Source organism: Triticum aestivum, chromosome 1A (assembly GCF_018294505.1).
Source record: "Triticum aestivum cultivar Chinese Spring chromosome 1A, IWGSC CS RefSeq v2.1, whole genome shotgun sequence".
Lineage (NCBI taxonomy): Eukaryota > Viridiplantae > Streptophyta > Magnoliopsida > Poales > Poaceae > Triticum > Triticum aestivum.
In genome coordinates this window covers 449,412,084-449,433,010 of record NC_057794.1, presented here as the reverse complement: position 1 = coordinate 449,433,010, position 20,927 = coordinate 449,412,084, and the positions used below count along the sequence as shown (strand labels likewise).

Here is a 20,927-nt window from a genome sequence, read left to right as displayed (position 1 = left end):
ATTGTGTAGATATTTTTTAAATGTCAAAAACGTATTTTAAAAATGTATACACATTTTTAACAATGCAAAGTACATTTTTTGAATGGTCTGGAACATTTTTTGTCTTGAATTACTCGACTTTTTTTTACACTGCATTACATTTTCCAAAATTGTCTCGTGAACATTTTCTAAACGTCATGAAATTTTTTCTTGAATGCTATCAATATTTTCTTAAATTATATTGTGTTAATATTTTTCAATTTTGCGATGAACATTTTAAAGAATCTTAAGCACATTAAATTTTCTGGAATAGTATTTCTAATATTTTTAAAATATAAACAAAAAAATAAAAAGAACAAAAAATATATTAATGCCGAGTTAGGTTGGCCACCTGTCATTTTAAAGAATTTTAAGCATCATTTGTCTTGCATAAAGCGAGACATATCACCAGGTGTCATTGGGTGGGTGATATGTGGGTCAGGGTCCTGCAGGCCTGACCCATGTGATCGAAGAAATCCAGAGTTACAGTAAAAAAAAACCGAAGTAAATTAATATTCAAATTAAAAGTAGACAAATATGTTTATGTTTCAAACCCAAGCTGCAATCCTGGACGGGTGAAGTGTGGAATCATTTTCATTGCCTTCGTGTAGAGAACTAGCAAAAGCATCATGCGGATGTCTTTTCGTGGCGAATTTTTGCAGAAAACTAAAATGCTTGTTGATGTTCATCCACGCAAAAAATCAGATTTTTTTATTCCACTTATATTATTTTGTAAAATTTATGCGTTTGTGCTCGGGATTAGCGTAACACTTCCTTTTCTGAATCAGGAATGTGCCTGCAAGCATCGTTTGCATACAAAACAGCACATTGCGTCTCTGCAATTGTCAATTCAAGATGATGGCACTAACATCCATTGCATGATGATGTAATTCTTCGAGGCTTGATATTGTAAGGTGCTAAGTATTTTCTCCATTTCAGATTACTTGAAATTATATTTATCCTAAGTCAATTTGTTTAATGTTGATCAAATATAAAAGAACATGCTAATAACTAAAATATTAAATATATGGATTATAAAAATATAGTTTATGACAAATCTAATAAAGCTAATTTGGTATTGTAGATGTTAATATATTGTTCTATGTACTTGGTTAAACTTAAGGTCCTCTTTGGATTGCAGAAATTCTGTATAAATTTGTAGACTCTAACCCTTTGGATTCTTCCCAAGGATTGGTGGCACGTAAATTCCCACAGAATGGATTCATTTGCCTCAATTTCATAGAAATTTGAACATCTGGTCCAACCACTTGGACTCAATCGCGTTGGACCAAGGTGATTTTCCTCTATTCCATCCAAACAACTATTCATATAGTTCTCCTGTGTTTGTAAACCCATGTTTTGTACTATTCCCGTGTTTCACAATTCTACAATATAAAGAAGACCTATGTAAGTTTGAACCAAAAACAATCTTCACAAAAAAAAAACTTAAAGACAAAGCTAGAACTTAACATACTCCCACCATTCCAATGAATAAGGCACACACACATCCCCAAATTCAATTTTGACCATAAATTGAACCAACACTACATATTTTTGTGACTTGAAAATTATGCTATTGAAAAGTTCTTTTGTTCAATGGTATAATATTTATCACATATAACCAACATTTGATAGGTCTAAATTATCATCAAAGTTGAAATTTGGGATGCGCCTTCATTGGAATGGAGTAATATGAAACAGAGAGGTACTCTTCAGATCATATTCACGCCCCAAATCAGATGAATCTTCTTACTCGGGATTTGGGAAAATGTAAGTTGGATTCCTCCAAGATTCCTACTTGTCGCGAACAAAAAATATAAAACTGAGACCCAATCTTTTTTTTTTTGAAATGGAGGCATAAGATTTGCCTTATCAATTAAATAAGAAGAGAATAGATTTTAGAGTTTTACAACACCCACAAATACGGCATGGCAATTACTCGCCCATAAAAATATCTCCTAATTTCTTTTCGCCCGCGGTCACCCAAAGCTTGGCCTCGTGGACAATGGCAGTGACGAAACACCCGTGCATTACTTTCATTTCAAATGGTCCAGGAGACAAGCATGGTGAGAGAGGCCAAAGCTTGCCGGTTGGGATTGCGATTGTCGGTTCTCTTGTCCCACCATTCGTAGACGGATTCATCCGTGTGCCACCCGGATGTATCTATGTGCGCGAGACCAAGCCTCTCAATGAGAGACTTCCATATCCGAATTGTAAAGCGGCACTTGAAGAAAATGTGGGCATCCGTTTCTTGCTCCCTATTGCAAAGTTTGCAGAGGCCACAATTTGGCCAACCTCGTCGCTGTAAACGATCGACGGTCCAAATCCTATCTTGTAGTGCCAACCACGCAAAAAATTTAACCTTTGAAGGTGCCCATGCCTTCCAAACCATACGGTCCAAGGGGGAAAGAGTCAAGCCTAGGAATTAAGCCTTGTACGCAGTGGCCGCCGTGTATATCCCGTCGTTTCGCGTGCTTTCAGAAGATGGTATCTTCAGTTTGCTCATGAAGGTGGATATCATTCAGGAGCATCCAAAGAGTGAAAAATTCCCGGATGTGGGCTGCGGTTACAACCACCACTCGGAGCAATCCTATCAAACCCTCTGATACACCAGGTGGTTCGGAACTGCATGCACATATGCCCATAGTTTCTGTCAAAAAGATGCAAGTTTGCATTGTCCACTGGAAAAGGTATTTTATCCTTGATACACACAATCTATGAGTCAAAACAACGGTATACACATGGCACAGGGGAAAGCAACAACAAGTCAAGAAAGTCAACAAGTCAAGAAAGTTAATCTAATCTAACATCCACTATGGTGCCATGGTGGGCAGTCGCTAAACAAGTACCTCTTTACTGGAGCTCCAAGCACCCCTACTCTATGTGGGTGGAACACGGCAACACAGGCCGTGAAACACAATATAGCAGCCACTGCCACAGTTGCGACAAGTCGCGTTCTCATCATACCACTTGGGAAAGGAGCAACCAAGGCGGGATTAAGCCATCTAGCATTCATCTCAGGGGCGCGGCACTGCCTGTGTGACACAGCTTCATTAGTCACAAGCGGCACACTTACTTCCTCTTCACACTCGGCATTGGTTGAGGGCAAACAGAAATCATCACTGGCAGTGACATTCTGCAAAAAGATTACAAAACATCGTTGTAATTCAGTTAGCCATATGCAAAATGACTGAATGATGATGCCACTCCAAAAGGTTACAGATAAACGTGATACTGATGCTCCTAAGCTTACATTTTCATAAAGACAAACATCCTCTGCCATGACAAGACAACCCTAGGACCAACTCAATGTTGACACATAATTTGTAAAACTAATTCTACATGAGAACAGAATGGTTCCAGATTTAAGTGCTTTCAAACTAAAAACGATTATCTTCTTAAACAATCAACAGACAGATGGAAGCTAAAATAACCAAAATAGGACTATACACAGATGTTTATCTAAGAACCGTGGCCAGTATCACGATTTCCCCTGATTTTCTGTACTACTGACCATGAATTGCATGCTTGTAGCGCGCAATGGTAATGAGCTGATGATTACTTTTTCAGAAGAAAAGAAGAAATTCTCAATAAAACGCACAACTGAAAATTCAAAATAATGTTATCAATTGAACTTGCTCTGCTTATCCAAAACTTGCAACTGATTTAATGTAAAAAAAGCATAAACATGCAGAGATTCTTGCATTAGCTGAGTTCGAGAAGAATATTTAGCGTGGAATTAATAGGGCTTGCACCACAATAGCACTTACTTCTTTACCAAGTGGCACAGAAGTGCCCAAGCTTGGCTGGTCTGAAACGCTATCACCACACCACCTTGTTTGAAGCTGTGTTTCTTCGTTGTGTTTAGCTCTCTGATCAACAATGATTCGAGCATGTCTTATATACCCAACAAATGCTGTGACATGATGTTCCAACCGCCCACTTTCCAGGTTAGAAAGAATCTCAGAGCCTATGATGTTGTCCGATGACTTCACAATCATTTCAAGAACATTGGTAAAATTGTTTTGTATCAAGAACTCCAACACACATATCCATCTCTCAACATTTGTTTTACTCAGTAATTTTTTAAATTCATCTGGAGAAGGCTTCTTTATTAACCACCCAATCTCTATCAGGAATCCTGACATTGCAGTTTGTTGAAGCTTCCAATGCTCACAAGGATCAGAAGTAATACCAGGGAACTCTCCATTTGCACTCTTGTACTTGGAAGAACCACAAAGAGCATCTTGTATCCTCTCTAGTTCAAAACACAACTGTTTGCTACAGAAAAGGATAGGGACAAAATTTGATAGCCCAAACACGTTTTCCACCTGTAGAAGGAAAAAAAACTGAAAATATAGAACTGCAATCGACGATCATCATATATAACTACAGAAAGTGTCGAAGAATGACAACATAAGCTGAACTGTCATGCAGTTAGATAAATGGTAATTGCTATTCTTGCAACAGTGAACCATTTTGGAACCCCTTAAATATTACAAATATAGCATAAATAATGGGTTTATTGTCGTCTTTTGCTATGTTATTTCAAGGTGTAAATTTTGGCTCTTCTTTAAGGCAGCGTTTCAGCTCCTGTGAAGCATATGCTCCTAAATGAACAGTAAAATTGTTTAAAATGCTATAAAAATTCAAACAACACTGTTTTTATTTACAATATACCTGTATGTCTTTTATCGGCTTGCAAAGTTTCATGGACATATTTTGTGCCCTGGACAAAAAAAACAAAAACTGGTGCTCTACAAAAGCGATTTTTTTTTTCGCACAGGCCACAAAACTCATCTTTTTTCCATGAAAATTAATATGCACACATAGGACACAGCAGGACATGTATATACTTTTTCAGATTTGTTTGACATTAAGGGCATCATCATTTGTTTCACACCAGGAGCATATGCTCTTGGGTGCTGATGTGAATATCCGGTTTTATACACCTATACTTTTAGCGCCAATAACAATAGTAGCTCACTAGCCAGTTTTGTTATGCCAAACAAGAATACATTATCTTTGCTGAAATTGTTCCAAATACAAATGCCATATTGATGCTGTGTATCTTTATCACAGGAGAAATTAAGCATGAACCATAAATCCCCACTATGCACTTGCTTCCTATAGTTTTCAATCGTCAAGTACTTTGTGATGCAAGTCTGTTTTGCCCGTGTTTTCTGCAAAGGGCACATATGATCTTACTATTGTACAGAAACTTGCAATTATTGTCCAGCTTCTATGACATTAGTTTTCACTTCTTGAAGTGCACAAACCAAAGTTGGTGAATATGAACCAAAGTGCCCCAAAGCCCTGTGTGCGATGTAGAGCAGCTAATGTCTCTTTGAGTATTGATGCCTTATTTGAGGAATCAGTTCAACATCACACTGTTTGGAAGGGATGGCTTAAGCTTAAGCCTAAGCAGGGTTTTCTATTAATTGGTACAACTGTCAGGCTGGTCATGGCTAAGAATTTAAAAGTATAGCTTAAGTTCGTACACACTAATAACTATCTACATAGGACTGACAAATCATAACCGAACTAATATCAAACACATGCAACCTAGATGGATGCCACTAGAAAAGATTAGTTAATATGCACCAGACTCTAAAGTATGGAGGAATTCGATTGGTTTTGTAGCAAACTTCACTTACTTCCACAAAACCAGGTCCATGAGTATCCGGCTTTGTTTGAGTGATGTTTATCCGGAAAACTTCGTGGTGAGAATCAAATGTAGAAGCACCATTTTTCACGCAACCAAAGGTTTCACGAGACGTTAGACGGCAACAATCATGCTTCAAGTACTCTCCATCAAACGATAGAAGTGATCTGCCATGAGAAACATAAATTGAATGGTGATTCAAGCACCCATAGAGCATTGTGAACCACACACAAATTCATAAGAAGTGTTCATCTATGAAGCTTATAAGGAACTGTCTCATGTGGATTCACTTCATGCACAAATTTAGTGTTGGAACCAGGAAAACTAAATCCACAAACGAGCACTTAAGATGCATAAAGTATAACAATAGAAGGGCATCGATCATAAACCAGAGTGTTCTCCCGATGATCAACAATTATCAAAAGAGATAAATGACAATTTTTTTACTTGGACGCTAAAGCTATTTCATGCAGAAATTGTGCGTGCCGAGACAGTTTGTGCCTGAAACTAACAAAACAAAACAAAAATGCATACTGAAGCCACACTACACTCACATTCACTTAGTTATTCCTCCAAGTGACAGGAATAGGCTAAAATCCAGGAATGGTTCATTTAATAACTTAACCAACTAAACAAGATCACTTAATAAAAATATAAAACACGAGGTTATGGGGAAACAGTGCATATTTACTTTAGTACTCCCTCCGTGGCTCCGTCCAAAAATACTTGTCATCAAAATGGATAAAAAGAGATGTATCTAGAACTAATATACATCTAGATACATCCCCTTTTATTTATTTTGATGACAAGTATTTCCGGACAGAGGGAGTAGAAGCTAAGATCAAACTTTACCGCGGAGACTCTGGAAAGCCCACATCACAAATTTGTGACAATAGACACTAAGGTTAGAAAATAATACATACAGCAGAAGTTTCAAACAAGAAATGTTGTACCGCAATATACATGGTAGAAAAACAGCCAGCAGAAATCACCACAACGTCCAAGGGCATATTATACCTGAATTTAGGCTGATCAAGAGAACTTCCACAAAGGAGTAGTTCAATAGGCTTTCCTGCTTCAAACCATGTTGGATGAACACAATGGATCCTGGGGGCTTGTACCTCTAATCTGGTACTCATCAATGTTGCTCCATCTTTAGTACAGATATTAAAAATCCTCGGTTAATAATCAGATACTTTTGTCATGATAAGTTTAAAACAGAAGATGTAATAATATATAAGTTTAAATGGCAATAGTTCCCGCATTAACTGGGAAATGCTCAAATCTTTGAACAGTTCATGATTATAGATTAAAACTGCGCGCGTAAGCGGAATGGGAGTATGTTAAGGATCCTTGCATCAAACAATTGAAAACAAAGGGGTTATCTTCTCATGAGAAAATTCTTCTGGACAGATACATAATTCAAAGGCTCTACAGCATATAGTAGGCTAGTAGCACATGCAAATAGTGCTACTCCCTCCGTTCCTGAACACATGTCATTCCAAAGTCAAATTTTGTTCCTGGATACATGTCATTTTAATATTTCAAGATAACCTTACACCAATTTTCCATTGCATATCCATCTTTGGCTATTTCCAATCATTTATTAATATGGACTAGAGTAACACACATCTTTCATATGTGATAAGTTGTCCAATAAAGGGGGTGATGCAATCTTTTCTGAATACATCTTTGTTGCAGATTAAATTCCTAAAACAGTATGCATTCAGCAAAGGAGGGACTACATAGTTGTGTACGAACAATATAGTTCAAGAATGATATACAAATATTACTATACTTGAAATATGTCATGGAATTGAAAAGTACATGGCACACACCTTTCAATACTTGAAATATTGTGTTATTGGCATGAACAAAAAAGGCCCCTTTGCCCAATAGAAGACTGCTCGGAGCATTTACCAAGTTTCTGACAAGATTTGCTGTATCTTCTGATAACTGCCAAGAGAAATGCAGATATGAATTGCGGGCACTCAATGATATGTTGAAGAAAGCTAAAAAGGTTATGATATAATTTCACGGCAAATCCAGCAAAATCCTTTTGAAGTGGACTCCCATAAGTGGTAAAAATTGACTTGCACAAGCCATAGAGACATCAATTCTGGACTGGTGGTAGTACTACAGTTATCAGTTCGCATAAGTTACACAGTACAAAATGATATTTTAAAAACCAGGCTGTGTTTGATAGCCACGGCAGCGTGGAAACAGCTTCAAAAAGGGATAACGACGTGTGAGTTATTGCCAATGGCGAGGCAAGTCGTTTACTCGCCTGCTTTTTTTTTTAAAAAAAAGAAGAGGCCAAGGGTTCTTTTTATTAGAGAGAAAATACTCTGATTTTGAGAATACTCTAGTATTGGTACAATTTTAATTACTGTGACCTGTTTGGCTACCAATACTAGAGTATTCTGAAAATCAGAGTATTTTCTCTCTAATAAAAAGAACCCTGGGCCTCTTCTTTTTTTTAAAAAAAAAGCAGGCGAGTAAACGACTTGCCTCGCCATTGGCAATAACTCACACGTCGTTATCCCTTTTTGAAGCTGTTTCCACGCTGCCGTGCCGTTACCCCTCTTTCTGGTCAATCCACTCAGCTCCGCTCGTGGAGGGATTGACGACTAGTTCGACGCAGCTAGCCTAGGCCCAGCTCTCCATGGCTCAATCCCAAGGGAGCATCCTTATTGGTAATATACAAGCCTTGTGCTTGGGCGTTCAGTTTATGCATAGCCATTTAATTAGTTTATGCTTGGCCGTTCTTCGTGGATGTGTATGATAAATAAGCGTGCCCTACATGCAATGGCTAGCTAGCTTAAAATGTCCGTGTTTGCAACAGCTAACAGCTAGCCATAATTTTTACATCGCTGCTCACAGCTCTAGCCAGACAGGTCCTATGTATTATCGATACTCCAAAATACTTCGATATGTAAAAACCGTGGTATCTCATATCATCATGCTAAAATACTGTAGTTTTTCGATACTTTGTTTTTTACAACACTTTGCTGCCAAACACAGCCTAAGTCTTGATAGTTTGTCTTTATTTGGATGTGTGCAAAAATCTTCATTCAGTTTGAAGTAATTGATGATTTTGTTTTAGCATAAACATCCATACCTTGTCCCACATATGTTGTGGCATTGCAATAAATACAGTTAAAATTGTACAACCAGGACGAATGTAGCCCTCCAATTCAACAGGCATGCTAGACAACCACTCAAATATCTGCATATTTCAAATGTACCACTGACTGAGAACAATTTCTTTGACATGAAAATATCATCCAGTGTTAGAAACTTAAAGCCATGGCCAGTTACATACTTGGTTACGTAGACGCCGAGGAAACTCTGCGGGATTCCAGTCGTACAACTTGAACGAAATGCGTCCTGTGGGGCACTAGAATGGTGATACAACATTATCATGACAATTACAGAGGGAGAGAGGGAGGGAGGGGGAAAGTCTCACCAAACTAAAAATAATAATGCATAATGATCACACTAAATTAAACAAACAAATTTGTATGGGAAAAAAACTCACTGAGGATGAATAAGCACTCTTGCTGTCATGCACCGGAGAATTCGTAAGTTTAGCATTTTCCTGTTTTGCACCAAGGCAGGCTTCAGCAGAAGCTGCAAAAGTCACTATGCTTTTACTTCGGTCATTTTGCAAGCTGAGTTGTGTACAAGTTGGAGAACTAAGGGCATCTTCAGATCCCATCGGTGTTTCTCTGTCTAAAACTTTGTTGCTAAGAACAGTCTCAAGCATGTCACAGCTAGCGCCATCTATATTCTCTGTATATCAAAAGATATTAACAAAGATGTTCCAGATTAGACAGCAAATATTTACAGAGTACACAAAAAGGAACATTAGAAGAAAGGGAGCTGGACATTAACAGATGCATTTTAAAAGTACCCCACCAAACAAGCATATAAAGATAATGCTCATACTGGAGCTCAATTTGGGTCAAACTTAGAATTCCAACAAATATGTAGATGCTCTAAACAAATGGCTAGAGGGTGTTTAACTTGTTTTATTTCACTTAGGAGTGTTCTTTTTTTATTGCTACAAACTAAACCTTGTCTACGTTGAAGTGAGGCTATTGATTTGTTGAGAAACGACTTTCAAATTTATGAAATGGTTTATTTATTTATGCTGATATGAGGATAAACACCACCAGAAAATTATGTCATGGTGAGGGAGGAGACTTGGGTAGAAGAACTGAAGAAGGGCTGCTTGATGGTAATATCAAGTGCCTGCTTCATTATAGATGGGTCTCCCCCTAAAGTATCTAATCTCAATCGTGTACTAAGTAATACAACTATTCTCAGATTCACTAACAATAGGATAATAGGATACATATCCACACTTAGTTGAAGCTGATTAGGGCCAGCTGCCGACACTTTCTTCATGCTGCCGGCTGCCACCTAAGTTAGGCCTAACCCTCCACTCCTCCTGGATAAGCAGCTCATTCTCGAGTGCAAAATGATAGCTAGGGCTCAAGTTAAGACTGTACAAGTAGAATTCCTCTGGTTTACCGAGTTTGCTGAGCTTGCTGCAATGTTCTTAGTTCCTATGGACTTGATGCCATGTTGACAAAATTCAATGTAGCTTGCTAAAGGTTTGAACCAGTATTTGTTCATCCCTAGCTGAAATCCCTGATACCCCCCGCGTTCATGGGATGCAGAGATTCTGACTAGATGAGTAAGCTGATGTTTCAAAGACCATTGTGTGGGTGTGGTAACAGTGCCAAGCTATTGCCTAATTTTGAGCTTGTTACTGAGGGCCAGGCCAAGGCCCACTGCGGAGGGCTTGGCTTGAGCACTAAATGAAGGACCATCTGGCCTGGTTTTGGACTGAGCCACTGAGGCACAAGCACATCTGCAGGTTTGAGTTTGGAGGAAGTTGTGTGCATGGGAAATGACTAGACATGCAGTGTCCCATGGTGGATCACCACGATTGCTGGAAGCCTGGAACATGAGTGGCCACCGCCTTTTGATGAGCAGATACCGCTGCTGCTGGTTACAGGCTCAGTGCTGCAGTTCTATCTGATGGCGTTGAATAGGAAATAGCTGTCGAATACGGTGCTATGGTTGGTGCAGCCAGCACAGAAGCAATGGCTCAAGTCCATGTATTTTCTCCACATGCAAGCTGTCCCCACTGTTGCTCTTGTCTGTAATGCCACGCTGTTGGCACCGAACTGATACCATCTTGACTACCGCACTGAGGAAGAAGGGCTCAGGAAAAGGACTGGATCTGGACTGCAATGAATAACCTAGAGAGAGACTAGATTATTTCCTTCATGTTCCTTCACATTGCATAATGATAATATAACATATGGCTGGCAGCTTCCTTGTATAGAAACTCATCACTCGCTTCCTAGCAATAGGATTATCCTTATTTGGTTGGCTAGGTCCAGTTGTACCCCTTAGCCCACATCCCTAATATGCACCCGAGGAAGTGTTGAATGTAATCCATCCACGTCTGCATATCAAGGCTGCAAACTCCGCATAAGCGCTTAAAGGTAAGGTGGCCCTTTAAGTTGGATGTAACAACTAAATTCTTGCTTTTTGTTGGTTGGGTGTTATGAATTTGTTTGAAGTGGTAAAAGATGTTGGCCTTGAGTTTCTGGTGGTGAAACTTTGTGAAGAACCCAGTTTCCTGCCTATAAGATGCTCTTGTCGCAAAAGTTCACAAAAATTGCGATGTTTCCTTGTTCTCGTCTTCTGCTAGAAGGTTTCAAGTTGCATAAAGAATATTGATGTTCACATCCGTGGAAGGAACTGATTTACTCCGATGTCAATTGCAACAATAAAGGAATGTAACCTATGAATAACATGTATCCAAAACAAATACTGAGCCACAATGGATTTAGTAATTAACTTTTCCCTGGTATTACATAATTCTGGTCAATAGTCATATCTATAGGAAAACCCTGCGCCTTCTACTTGAAATGTAAAATCTTCTACCAGAGCGAATAGATAAAATAAGTTTGGGAAACTTGATTGTTCTTTGTAGGCTATCTAAGAGACAACTTACGCTTTATAAAAAAGGGCAACCTGGTGCATGTAGCTCCCGCTTGCGCAGGGTCCAGGGAAGGGTCCGACCACTTTGTAGGCTATCTAAGAGACAACTTACGCTTTATGCACATAAATAATCGCTTTAGCATGTTATGGAAAGCTTGTAACAGAGCAACTACAACAAGATTTAAAGTTAACATGGTAAGATGGCTAAATATGCAAAAGAAATGGATTTTGCCTGACAAAGCTGGAAAAGTTATTTTTGGTCCTACCTTCTCTTATTTCACCGCTGCCGCTACCATCAGCTGACAAATCCAATTGTTCATCTATCTCTTTCTCCAATGTGCCTTTTGAATCAGGTTTCCTTCGTCTTCTTTTGTTGTGCCTCTCCAGCTTTCTTCTACAACTCCTTTTGTCTTCATCAAAATCTAATAATATATGGAATCTGCAACAGAAGTATGTTCAGAGAGAGAGAGAGAAAGAAAGACAGACAGAGAGAGATTATAGCACACCAAAGTAAACTATTACTACAATCTACAAATCAGCAAGAACAGCATAAACAGCCAGCACAATTGTTAGACTGGACATAAGAATAATCAATAATAGATTGTCCGGGGAAGTAATCATCTTAAGTATTAAAGACTAATAATTTTTAAACAGTTGCTAAAAATAAATGAAAAAAAAACTTGAAAGGGGTGTGCAAACATAAGCAAGGACGTATGCATTTGCACTATTTGTACGCATTTGCACTATTTTGATAAAAGTGGCCAACAACATCATGCTGAAACCACATACAGTACTCATAAAATAAGCTGTATTACAATTATAACTAAATGTTATTTGCTTGCAAAGTTTAATGACATTTTACAAAAATGAAGAGATTCACAACCATGTGTGCCTACCAGTGAACCCCAGGAAAGTTCTCGACCATTTACAACATACTAACTCCCGAACCACCTCCTGGTGGAGTTGTGGGCGTATGACTCCACCCACCAGTGCTTAAATCCTAGCACCCGCATTTTCGCTCACGCTTATGTGCTTTAATGGGAACTTCATGGGATAGCGGATGTATTCCCGGCCTCCACTAATTCTAGGCATGTGCTTGGAGACGCACACACATGTGGCGTGCGCGTGCGCGTGTGCATGGTGTAAGCGTGTGTTTGTGTGTCTACCATGTCATAGGAAAAAAATATGATACTCCCTCTGATTCATATTAATTGATCTAAAGCGGCGTTACTAAAGCAGCGTCAATTAATATGGATCGGATCGGAGGGAGTATTAACTCTACTTGAAAATAGAATTCATCAATTCACTAGAAATATCACATGAGTCCCGACAAATCCTAGATAAGTTTTGCCAGGATGACGGAACCCTGGGTCCAAACAAAAAATCTATAAGTGGCATATCTTTAACAGTGGCATTGCTTTCAAATGAACCTGCATTTCAATGCAGGGGGCTCATACGTCAAATATTGCATGTCACCGCACTAGTACAGCCTACTAGAAGGGGAAAATTCCTCTAGCATGGTAGGCTGATCGGTTTTCACACAATTAGTCCATTACACCTACAAAATTGTGCTGCAAAATGTCTTCTTGAGATAAATTTAAGGCAAATAAAATACAATTACTGTATAAATCTTGAAGAAGCTTCCAACAAATCAACCACGACAGCATGCCTGAGGAACTCTACTCCAAAAATTAAAAATGCAGAGTTTGTACCGGTCCTTAACATACAATCGACAGCTTGAATGAAGGAAATTGGAAATAATGATCCAACATCCAGTCTTATCGAAGAACTATAACTTAGTGAGGCGATCATTTCACGCATTTAATTTAGTATCCTATACTGATCACAGTGGAACTTGTATTCAGCAACTAACAAGGGGCGAATGTGGCTTACTTGCCGCACTGCTGGCAGTAGCGCTTCTGGACGCCGTCGATCATGACGGCAGAAGAATGGGCGCAACGCAGACACACCCGGTGCCGCTTGTGGTACCCTTTCAGCTCCCGTATATCCGCCTCACAACCCGGCACTTGGCACCTCATTTCTGCTGCTCCCCCGCGGCCAGCCACTCCACTGCCACCACCAGCACCACCAGTTTTGACTACAGCCCCGCTGCTACCCCGGCTGGCAGCCCTGGGCTTCTTCCTCGGGCCGGCAAGCGCCTCCGCGGCAACCTCCTCGACCTCCGCGGCGGCCGCCATCTCATCCAACTCGGGGCACGCGCAGGGCACAATCCCCGCGAGGTAGTTCGGGCACACCAGCCGCGGGTCGCGCTTCCTGACGCCGCGTCTGCTTGTCCCGGCCTCAACAGGCGGAGACGGCGGCGGTGGCGCCGGCTCCGCCTCCACTGGCTGCGGCGGAGGCGGGGCGGGGAGCAGCGCCGCCTCGGCAGTGGGATCGCCCTCGATCCCGAGGGGGTCATCCCACGGGAGGAGCAGGGAATCGTCTTCCGGGATGGTGAAGTCAAGGAGGTTGTCCCAGTCCCAGACGGGCTCCCCCGCATCGGCCGCCGCGCCGCCCCCGCCGGAGTCGGAGACGTCCATTTCCTAGGAATTGGAAACGATCGGCTCCCGCGACGCGGGGTCTCGTTCGCGGTTCCGCGGAGGCGTCGAACGTGGGGATGGGGGGAGGAGGAGGGGGAGGCGGCCGGCGAGGCGACGAGGGCGAGCGAATTGGTCGTCTCGTCGGGGGAGGAGGTAGTAATGATTGGTGAGCGGCGTAGGACGGCCGGGGCCAGGCGCGCTACTGCTGGCGCGTGGGGCCCGCGCGTTCGGCGTGCGGTTGGTGACGGCGTGACGCCGTGACGGAGACTGCGCGGGCGCTGGCGCAGTGCGGGGTTTGGCGAGTGGGCGAACCTTGAAGCCACAGCGACGCCGGCGTGGGGCCCTCCGTGTCAGCGACCGGGTGTTCGACACGCACGCGCGGACGCGCTGACCGGGCGTGCGGTTGCTGCCGTCGGGACGGCGTATACAGACAGCGACCGCCGTAGCGGGAGGCGGAGCGCTGGCCATCGGATCGGCATCTGGGCGGTGGGGATCGGATTGGGACGCGGGCGGACGGGAGAGGATGTGCCGATATGGTCTCATCGTGTCGACACGGTCCGCCTTTTGTTGGATGGACGCGGGTAGGCCTTCCGTTTGGAGTGTGCGTTTTTCTCCGATAGTTGACCTTGGGCTTCCTGTTATAGTGTTGACCACATTCACGGACAATGCACGTGGTTCAGCATTTTTCTAGTCCGAGCGCTGACAATTGGCGCTCCACGGCACACGTGTCAAATACTACCTCCGTCTAGCCTTTCATATTTTGTGTCAAAATTTGATCATAGATTTAACTAATAAAATACTAATGCATGTCATCAAAAATTATATCGTTTGATTTATATTTAAACATAGTTTTCGATGATGTTATTTTTGGTATGTATAACTTATATTTTATTAATTAAAATCATGGTCAAAGTATGACACTAAGTATGAGGGGATTAATAAATCAGGACGGAGGTAGTACGTATTAAGTAATGCTTAAAAAAATGTAAAATATTAAGTGGTGATATATCACTAAATGATGTTGATGGATCCACTAAAAAAATGTTGGTTCTTGAACAAGAGAGGGTGCCATCTTCAATTAGTTAAATGAAATCTTCGCGTGCCTAGCGGAAAATATCTTTCTTCATAATATCTGGTATCATTTTCTTAGTTATACATTGTTTGAATAATTTTTCAATGCCAAATAACTTTGGAGGCATATGTGGGTTAACTCGTAGAGATAACGTTAAGAGATAATTTGTAGTAGAAACCTGTTTCATGTTCATCTCTAGACGTTGTACGGAGATAAGAGATCTATCAGTCAACCCACATATGCCTCAATGTCATCTACTCATCTTGAACATTGATCTTAGTGAAATGCATAAAACTTTCACAATCATGCCCTTTTTTGAGTGCACACAAATTGTGTGGGGTGTTGTAGCGTCTTAGGGTCTTGTTGGCTTTGAGGCTACAAAACTTTTTCTTGAACATGAGTGGGATTTTTTAGGCTACTGCACTTAATCGATCTCTTGGCAACAGGTTTCGCTTATTTTGTTCACCACGCACCGACCCCATTCACTTGCAAACCTACTTTGGTGGTACCATCGTTTTCGGTTCCCTAACCTCTGTCTGGTCAACCATTTCACTAGCATCTTGTATTCATGCCTCTGTGTGACTGTCGCTTGCCTTAGCTTGATAGAAGGCAGAGGGTAAAATACAAGAACGATGGACAGCTCCCACCACAACCCGGTGAGTAGCAAATCCAACATTGCTACTCTTGTAGGAGTTGTTAGATTCCCTGAAGAGGAAGGGCCATTAGTACAGAAGCAAAAGTATTTCTCCAATTAAGAACCAGTAGGAATCAACAAGCTAACAAGATAAGCAGCACATTGATACGTCTCCAACGTATACATAATATTTTATTGTTTCATGCTATTATAGTATCAATCTTGGATGTTTGATATACACTTACAAGCAATTATATATCATTTTTTGGAACTAACCTATTAACTTAGTGCCTAGTGTCGGTTGCTGTTTTTTTTGCCTGTTTTTGGTTTTCAGAATATCAGTACCAAACGAAGTCCAAATGCCACAGAACTTTTTGGAGTTTTTTCTAGACATAAGAGACCCTGGAAGCTTCGGAGGGCGAGAAGATGGAGCAGTGGCCCACGAGGCACCAGGACGTGCCCTGCTGGCTTTGTGGGGCCCACGTGGCTCCGTTTCACCTAACTCCGCCTCTATAAATTCTCTAAAATTGTGAAACGAACAAAGGAGTCCATGAAATACTGTTTCCGCCGCCACAAGTTTTTGTTCTTGACAAATCCCATCTGGAGGCCTTTTCCGGCACTCTACCGGAGGGGGATTCGATCACGGAGGGGCTCTACATCATCCTTGCTGCCCTTCTGATGATGCGTGAGTAGTTTATCACAGACCTATGGGGCCATGGTTAGTAGCTAGATTGCTTCTTCTCTCTACTTAATCTTTAATACAATGTTCTCCTCGATGTTCTTGGAGTTCTATCCAATGTAATCACTTTTTGCGGTGTGTTTGTTGGGATCCGATGAATTGTGAGTTTATGATCAGATCTATCCATGAATATTATTTGATTTTTCTCTAAACTCTTTTATGCATGATTGTTATAGCATCGTATTTCTCTTCGATCTATTGATTTGATTTGGCCAACTAGATTGATTTTTCTTGCAATGGAAGAGGTGCTTTGTAATGGGTTTGATCTTGTGATGCTCGATCCTAGTGACAAAAGGGGACATGACATGCATTGTATCATTACTATTAAGGGTAAAATGATGGGGGTTTATACATACGTTATCATGTCTACATCGTGTCATCTTAAGGCGTTACTTTGTTCTTTATGAACTTAATACTCTAGATGCATGCTGGATAGCGGTCGATGTGTGGATTAATAGTAGTAGATGCAGTATTGTTTCGGTCTACTTGTCTCAGACGTGATGCCTATATACATGATCATTGCCCTGGATATCGTTATAATTAATTGCTTTTCTATCAATTGCCCAACATTTTCCTTGGAGTGACTGTGTGGGATGTATATACGAACGGAAACGTTTAGCGGTGACTGACTGTGTGGGATGTACTTACGACCAGAAATGATTTCGCTTGTATAATTGTATTTTTTTGAGCACTACTGTACGTATTTCTGTATTTGAGTGCTCGCTAGTCGCACACGACCTCATTTTGCCAAGCGTGTGTGCCAGGAGGGCATATCCCCAACGGTTTTTGGGTCGTGTGGGAAGGACTCCCCTGTCGCCCACACTAACTAGGTGACAGTTCCGGACAGCGTCGCGTAAAGGGGTTAAAAACCGTTTGTATAGCACCGACATGTACCAGTGTTAGGCCTTGTTTGCAAGCATTGAATACTGTTTTTGCTCACATTTGTTACTTGCTACCTTGCTTTTTTATATTTTCATATTACAAAAACCTATATCTACTATCCATATTACACTTGTGTCACCATCTCTTCACCGAACTAGTGCACCTATACAATTTACCATTGTATTGGGTGTGTTGGGGACACAAGATAATACTTGTTACTTGGTTGCAGGGTTGTTTGAGAGAGACCAACTTCATCCTACGTGATACATCTCCAACGTATCTATAATTTTTGATTGTTCCATGCTATTATATTATCTGTTTTGGATGTTTAATGGACTTTAATATGCTCTTTCATATTATTTTTGGGACTAACCTATTAACTGGAGGCCCACTGCTAGTTTCTATTTTTTTGCCTATTTTAGAGTTTCGCAGAAAAGGAATACCAAACGGAGTCCAAACGGAATGAAACCTTCGCGATGATCTTTCTTGGACCGAAAGCAATCCAGAAGACTTGGAGTCGAAGTCTAGAACTCCACGAGGCGGCCACGAGGTAGGAGGGCGTGCCCAGGGGGGTAGGCGCGCCCCCACCCTCATGGGCCCCTCGTAGCTCCACCGACGTACTTATTTCGCCTATATATACTCTTATACCCTAGAAACATCGCAGAGAGCCACGAAACCACTTTTCCACTACCGCAACCTTCTGTACCCGTGAGATCCCATCTTGGGGCCTTTTTCGGCGATCTGCCGGAGGGGGAATCGATCACGGAGGGCTTCTACATCAACACCATTACCTCTCCGATGAAGCGTGAGTAGTTTACCACAAACCTTCGGGTCCATAGTTATTAGCTAGATGGCTTCTTCCCTCTCTTTGATTCTCAATACAAAGTTCTCCTCGATGTTCTTGGAGATCTATTCGATGTAATACTCTTTTGCGGTGTGTTTGCCGAGATCGGATGAATTGTGGGTTTATGAACAAGATTATCTATGAATATTATTTGGTTCTTCTCTGAACTCTTATATGCATGATTTGATATCTTTGCAAGTCTCTTCAAATCATCGGTTTAGTTTGGCCTACTAGATTGATCTTTCTTGCAATGGGAGAAGTGCTTAGCTTTGGGTTCAATCTTGCGGTGTCCTTTCCCAGTGATAGTAGGGGCAGCAAGGCACGTATTGTATTGTTGCCATCGAGGATAAAAAGATGGGGTTTATATCATATTGCTTGAGTTTATCCCTCTACACCATGACATCTCGCTTAATGTGTTACTCTGTTCTTATGAACTTAATACTCTAGATGCATGTTGGATAGCGGTCGATGTGTGGAGTAATAGTAGTAGATGCAGAATCGTTTTGATCTACTTGACACGGACGTGATGCCTATATTCATGATCATTTCATAACTATGCGCTCTTCTATCAATTGCTCGGCAGTAATTTGTTCACCCACCGTAATACATGCTATCTTGAGAGAAGCCACTAGTGAAACCTATGGCCCCCAAGTCTCTTTCTTATTATATTGCATCTCTTTTATTTACATCGCATCTAGTTTACTATTTTGCAATCTTTACTTTCCAATCTATACTACAAAAATACCAAAAATATTTACTTTACTATCTTTATTAGATCTCACTTTTGCGAGTGACCATGAAGGGATTGACAACCCCTTTATCGCGTTTGTTGCAAGGTTCTTGATTGTTTGTGCAGGTACTAGGTGGCTTGTGCATTGTCTCCTACTGGATTGATACCTTGGTTCTCAAAACTGAGGGAAATACTTATGCCAATTTGCTATATCACCCTTTCCTCTTCAAGGGAAAACCAATGCATGCTCAAGAGGTAGCAAGAAGGATTTATGGCGCCGTTGCCGGAGAGATCTATGCCAAGTCAAGACATACCAAGTACCCATCATAAACTCTTCTCCCTCGCATTACATTATTTTCCATTCGCCTCTCGTTTTCCTCTCCCCCACTTCTAAAACGATTTTCGAAAACCTTCCCCTTTGCTTCGCCCCTCTTCCGTTCGATCTTGTGTTACCATGTGCCTTCTTTTTGCTTGCATCTTCGCTTGCTAAAAGTTTATGGATCCCTATCCACTTGCTAATCTTTTTAAAGGATCCAATTATGATGAACCAATTGCTAGTGAGTTGAGTGCACTAGATTATCTTTATGGAGTTTTGATTGAAATATGTGAATCTGAAAATTGTGATGAAGTGCTTTATAAAGTGATTCACAATAGATCTTTGAATAAAAAGCATGACTGCAATGATGTTACTATAATTTCTATTAATGTCAATTGTGCTAATAATATGAAAAACCCTTAAGCTTGGGGATGCTAATTTTGCTATGCCTACTACTTGTTGCAATGATCATGATTGGGGTGATTCTTCTTATGATCTTGAAAATTTATCCATGATGAATATGAGATTGATAATAATGTTTGCAATAATACTGAAAGTGGGTTTGGAAGAGTGTCAACTTTAGATCCCGCATATTTGGATAATGTTCAACATTATGAAGTTTTTGATAAAAGTGGGTTCGGAGAGGTCATGACTTTATTTTATGATAATCCCACTATTTCAGAAGAGTGTCAACTTTGCATGCATGTGGATCATGAAGAGAAAATTTTATGTGATAGTTATATTGTCTAATTGATTATGATCCTACATGTAATTATTATGAGAGAGGGAAATATGGTTGTAGAAATTTTCATGTTGCTAAATTACCACTCGTTATGTTGAGATTGTCATTCTTTCTTTCCTCTTCCTTGCATATGCTAGTTTTTGCTTGCTATGATAATTTGTTTGCCTATAAGATGCCTATGTATAGGAAGTATGTTATACTTAGATGTGTTTTTCACATGCTATATGATGCTCTCTTTGTGTTTCAATTGCTATGTTTCATGTGAGCATCATTAAAATTATCAATGCCTAGCTAAGGACGTTAAACGATAGCGCTTGTTGGGAGGCAACCCAATTTTATTTTTGTTCTTTGCTTTTTGTTACTGTTTAGTAATAAATAATTCATTTAGCTTCTGTAATGATTGTGTTTTTTATGTTTTAACTAGTGCTTGTGCCAAGTAAAGCCTTTAGTATCTTCTTGGGTGATTGTTGTTTGATCTTGCTGATAAAAACAAAAAGTATGCGCTCACGAAAATAATTATCATTTTTACCAGAGAGCGATAAAATACCAATTCCAACTGCAGTAGATCAATATACTTTTTTATCCTGGTCGTCCTAATGTTTCAGAATTTTTGGAGTTACAGAAGTATTCGAAATCTCTAGATTGCTACAGACTATTTTGTTTTTGACAGATTCTGTTTTTCGTGTGTTGTTTGCTTATTTTGATGAATCTATGAGTA

General features: G+C 40.6%; 1 protein-coding gene across 1 annotated transcript; it reads right to left on the bottom strand.

Moving 5' to 3' along the window:
* Nucleotides 1–2,665: 2,665 nt before the first annotated feature.
* Nucleotides 2,666–14,417, bottom strand: LOC123055357 (squamosa promoter-binding-like protein 9). Its single transcript, XM_044479356.1, has 10 exons — nt 13,604–14,417; nt 11,977–12,149; nt 9,225–9,478; nt 9,009–9,083; nt 8,805–8,912; nt 7,522–7,639; nt 6,701–6,836; nt 5,676–5,850; nt 3,789–4,349; nt 2,666–3,154 (listed from the first exon to the last, which is right to left on the bottom strand). The coding sequence occupies exons 1-10, from the start codon at nt 14,248–14,250 to the stop codon at nt 2,822–2,824; spliced, it is 2,580 nt and encodes an 859-aa protein (XP_044335291.1). The 5' UTR covers nt 14,251–14,417; the 3' UTR covers nt 2,666–2,821.
* Between the last annotated feature and the right edge of the window lie 6,510 nt (nt 14,418–20,927).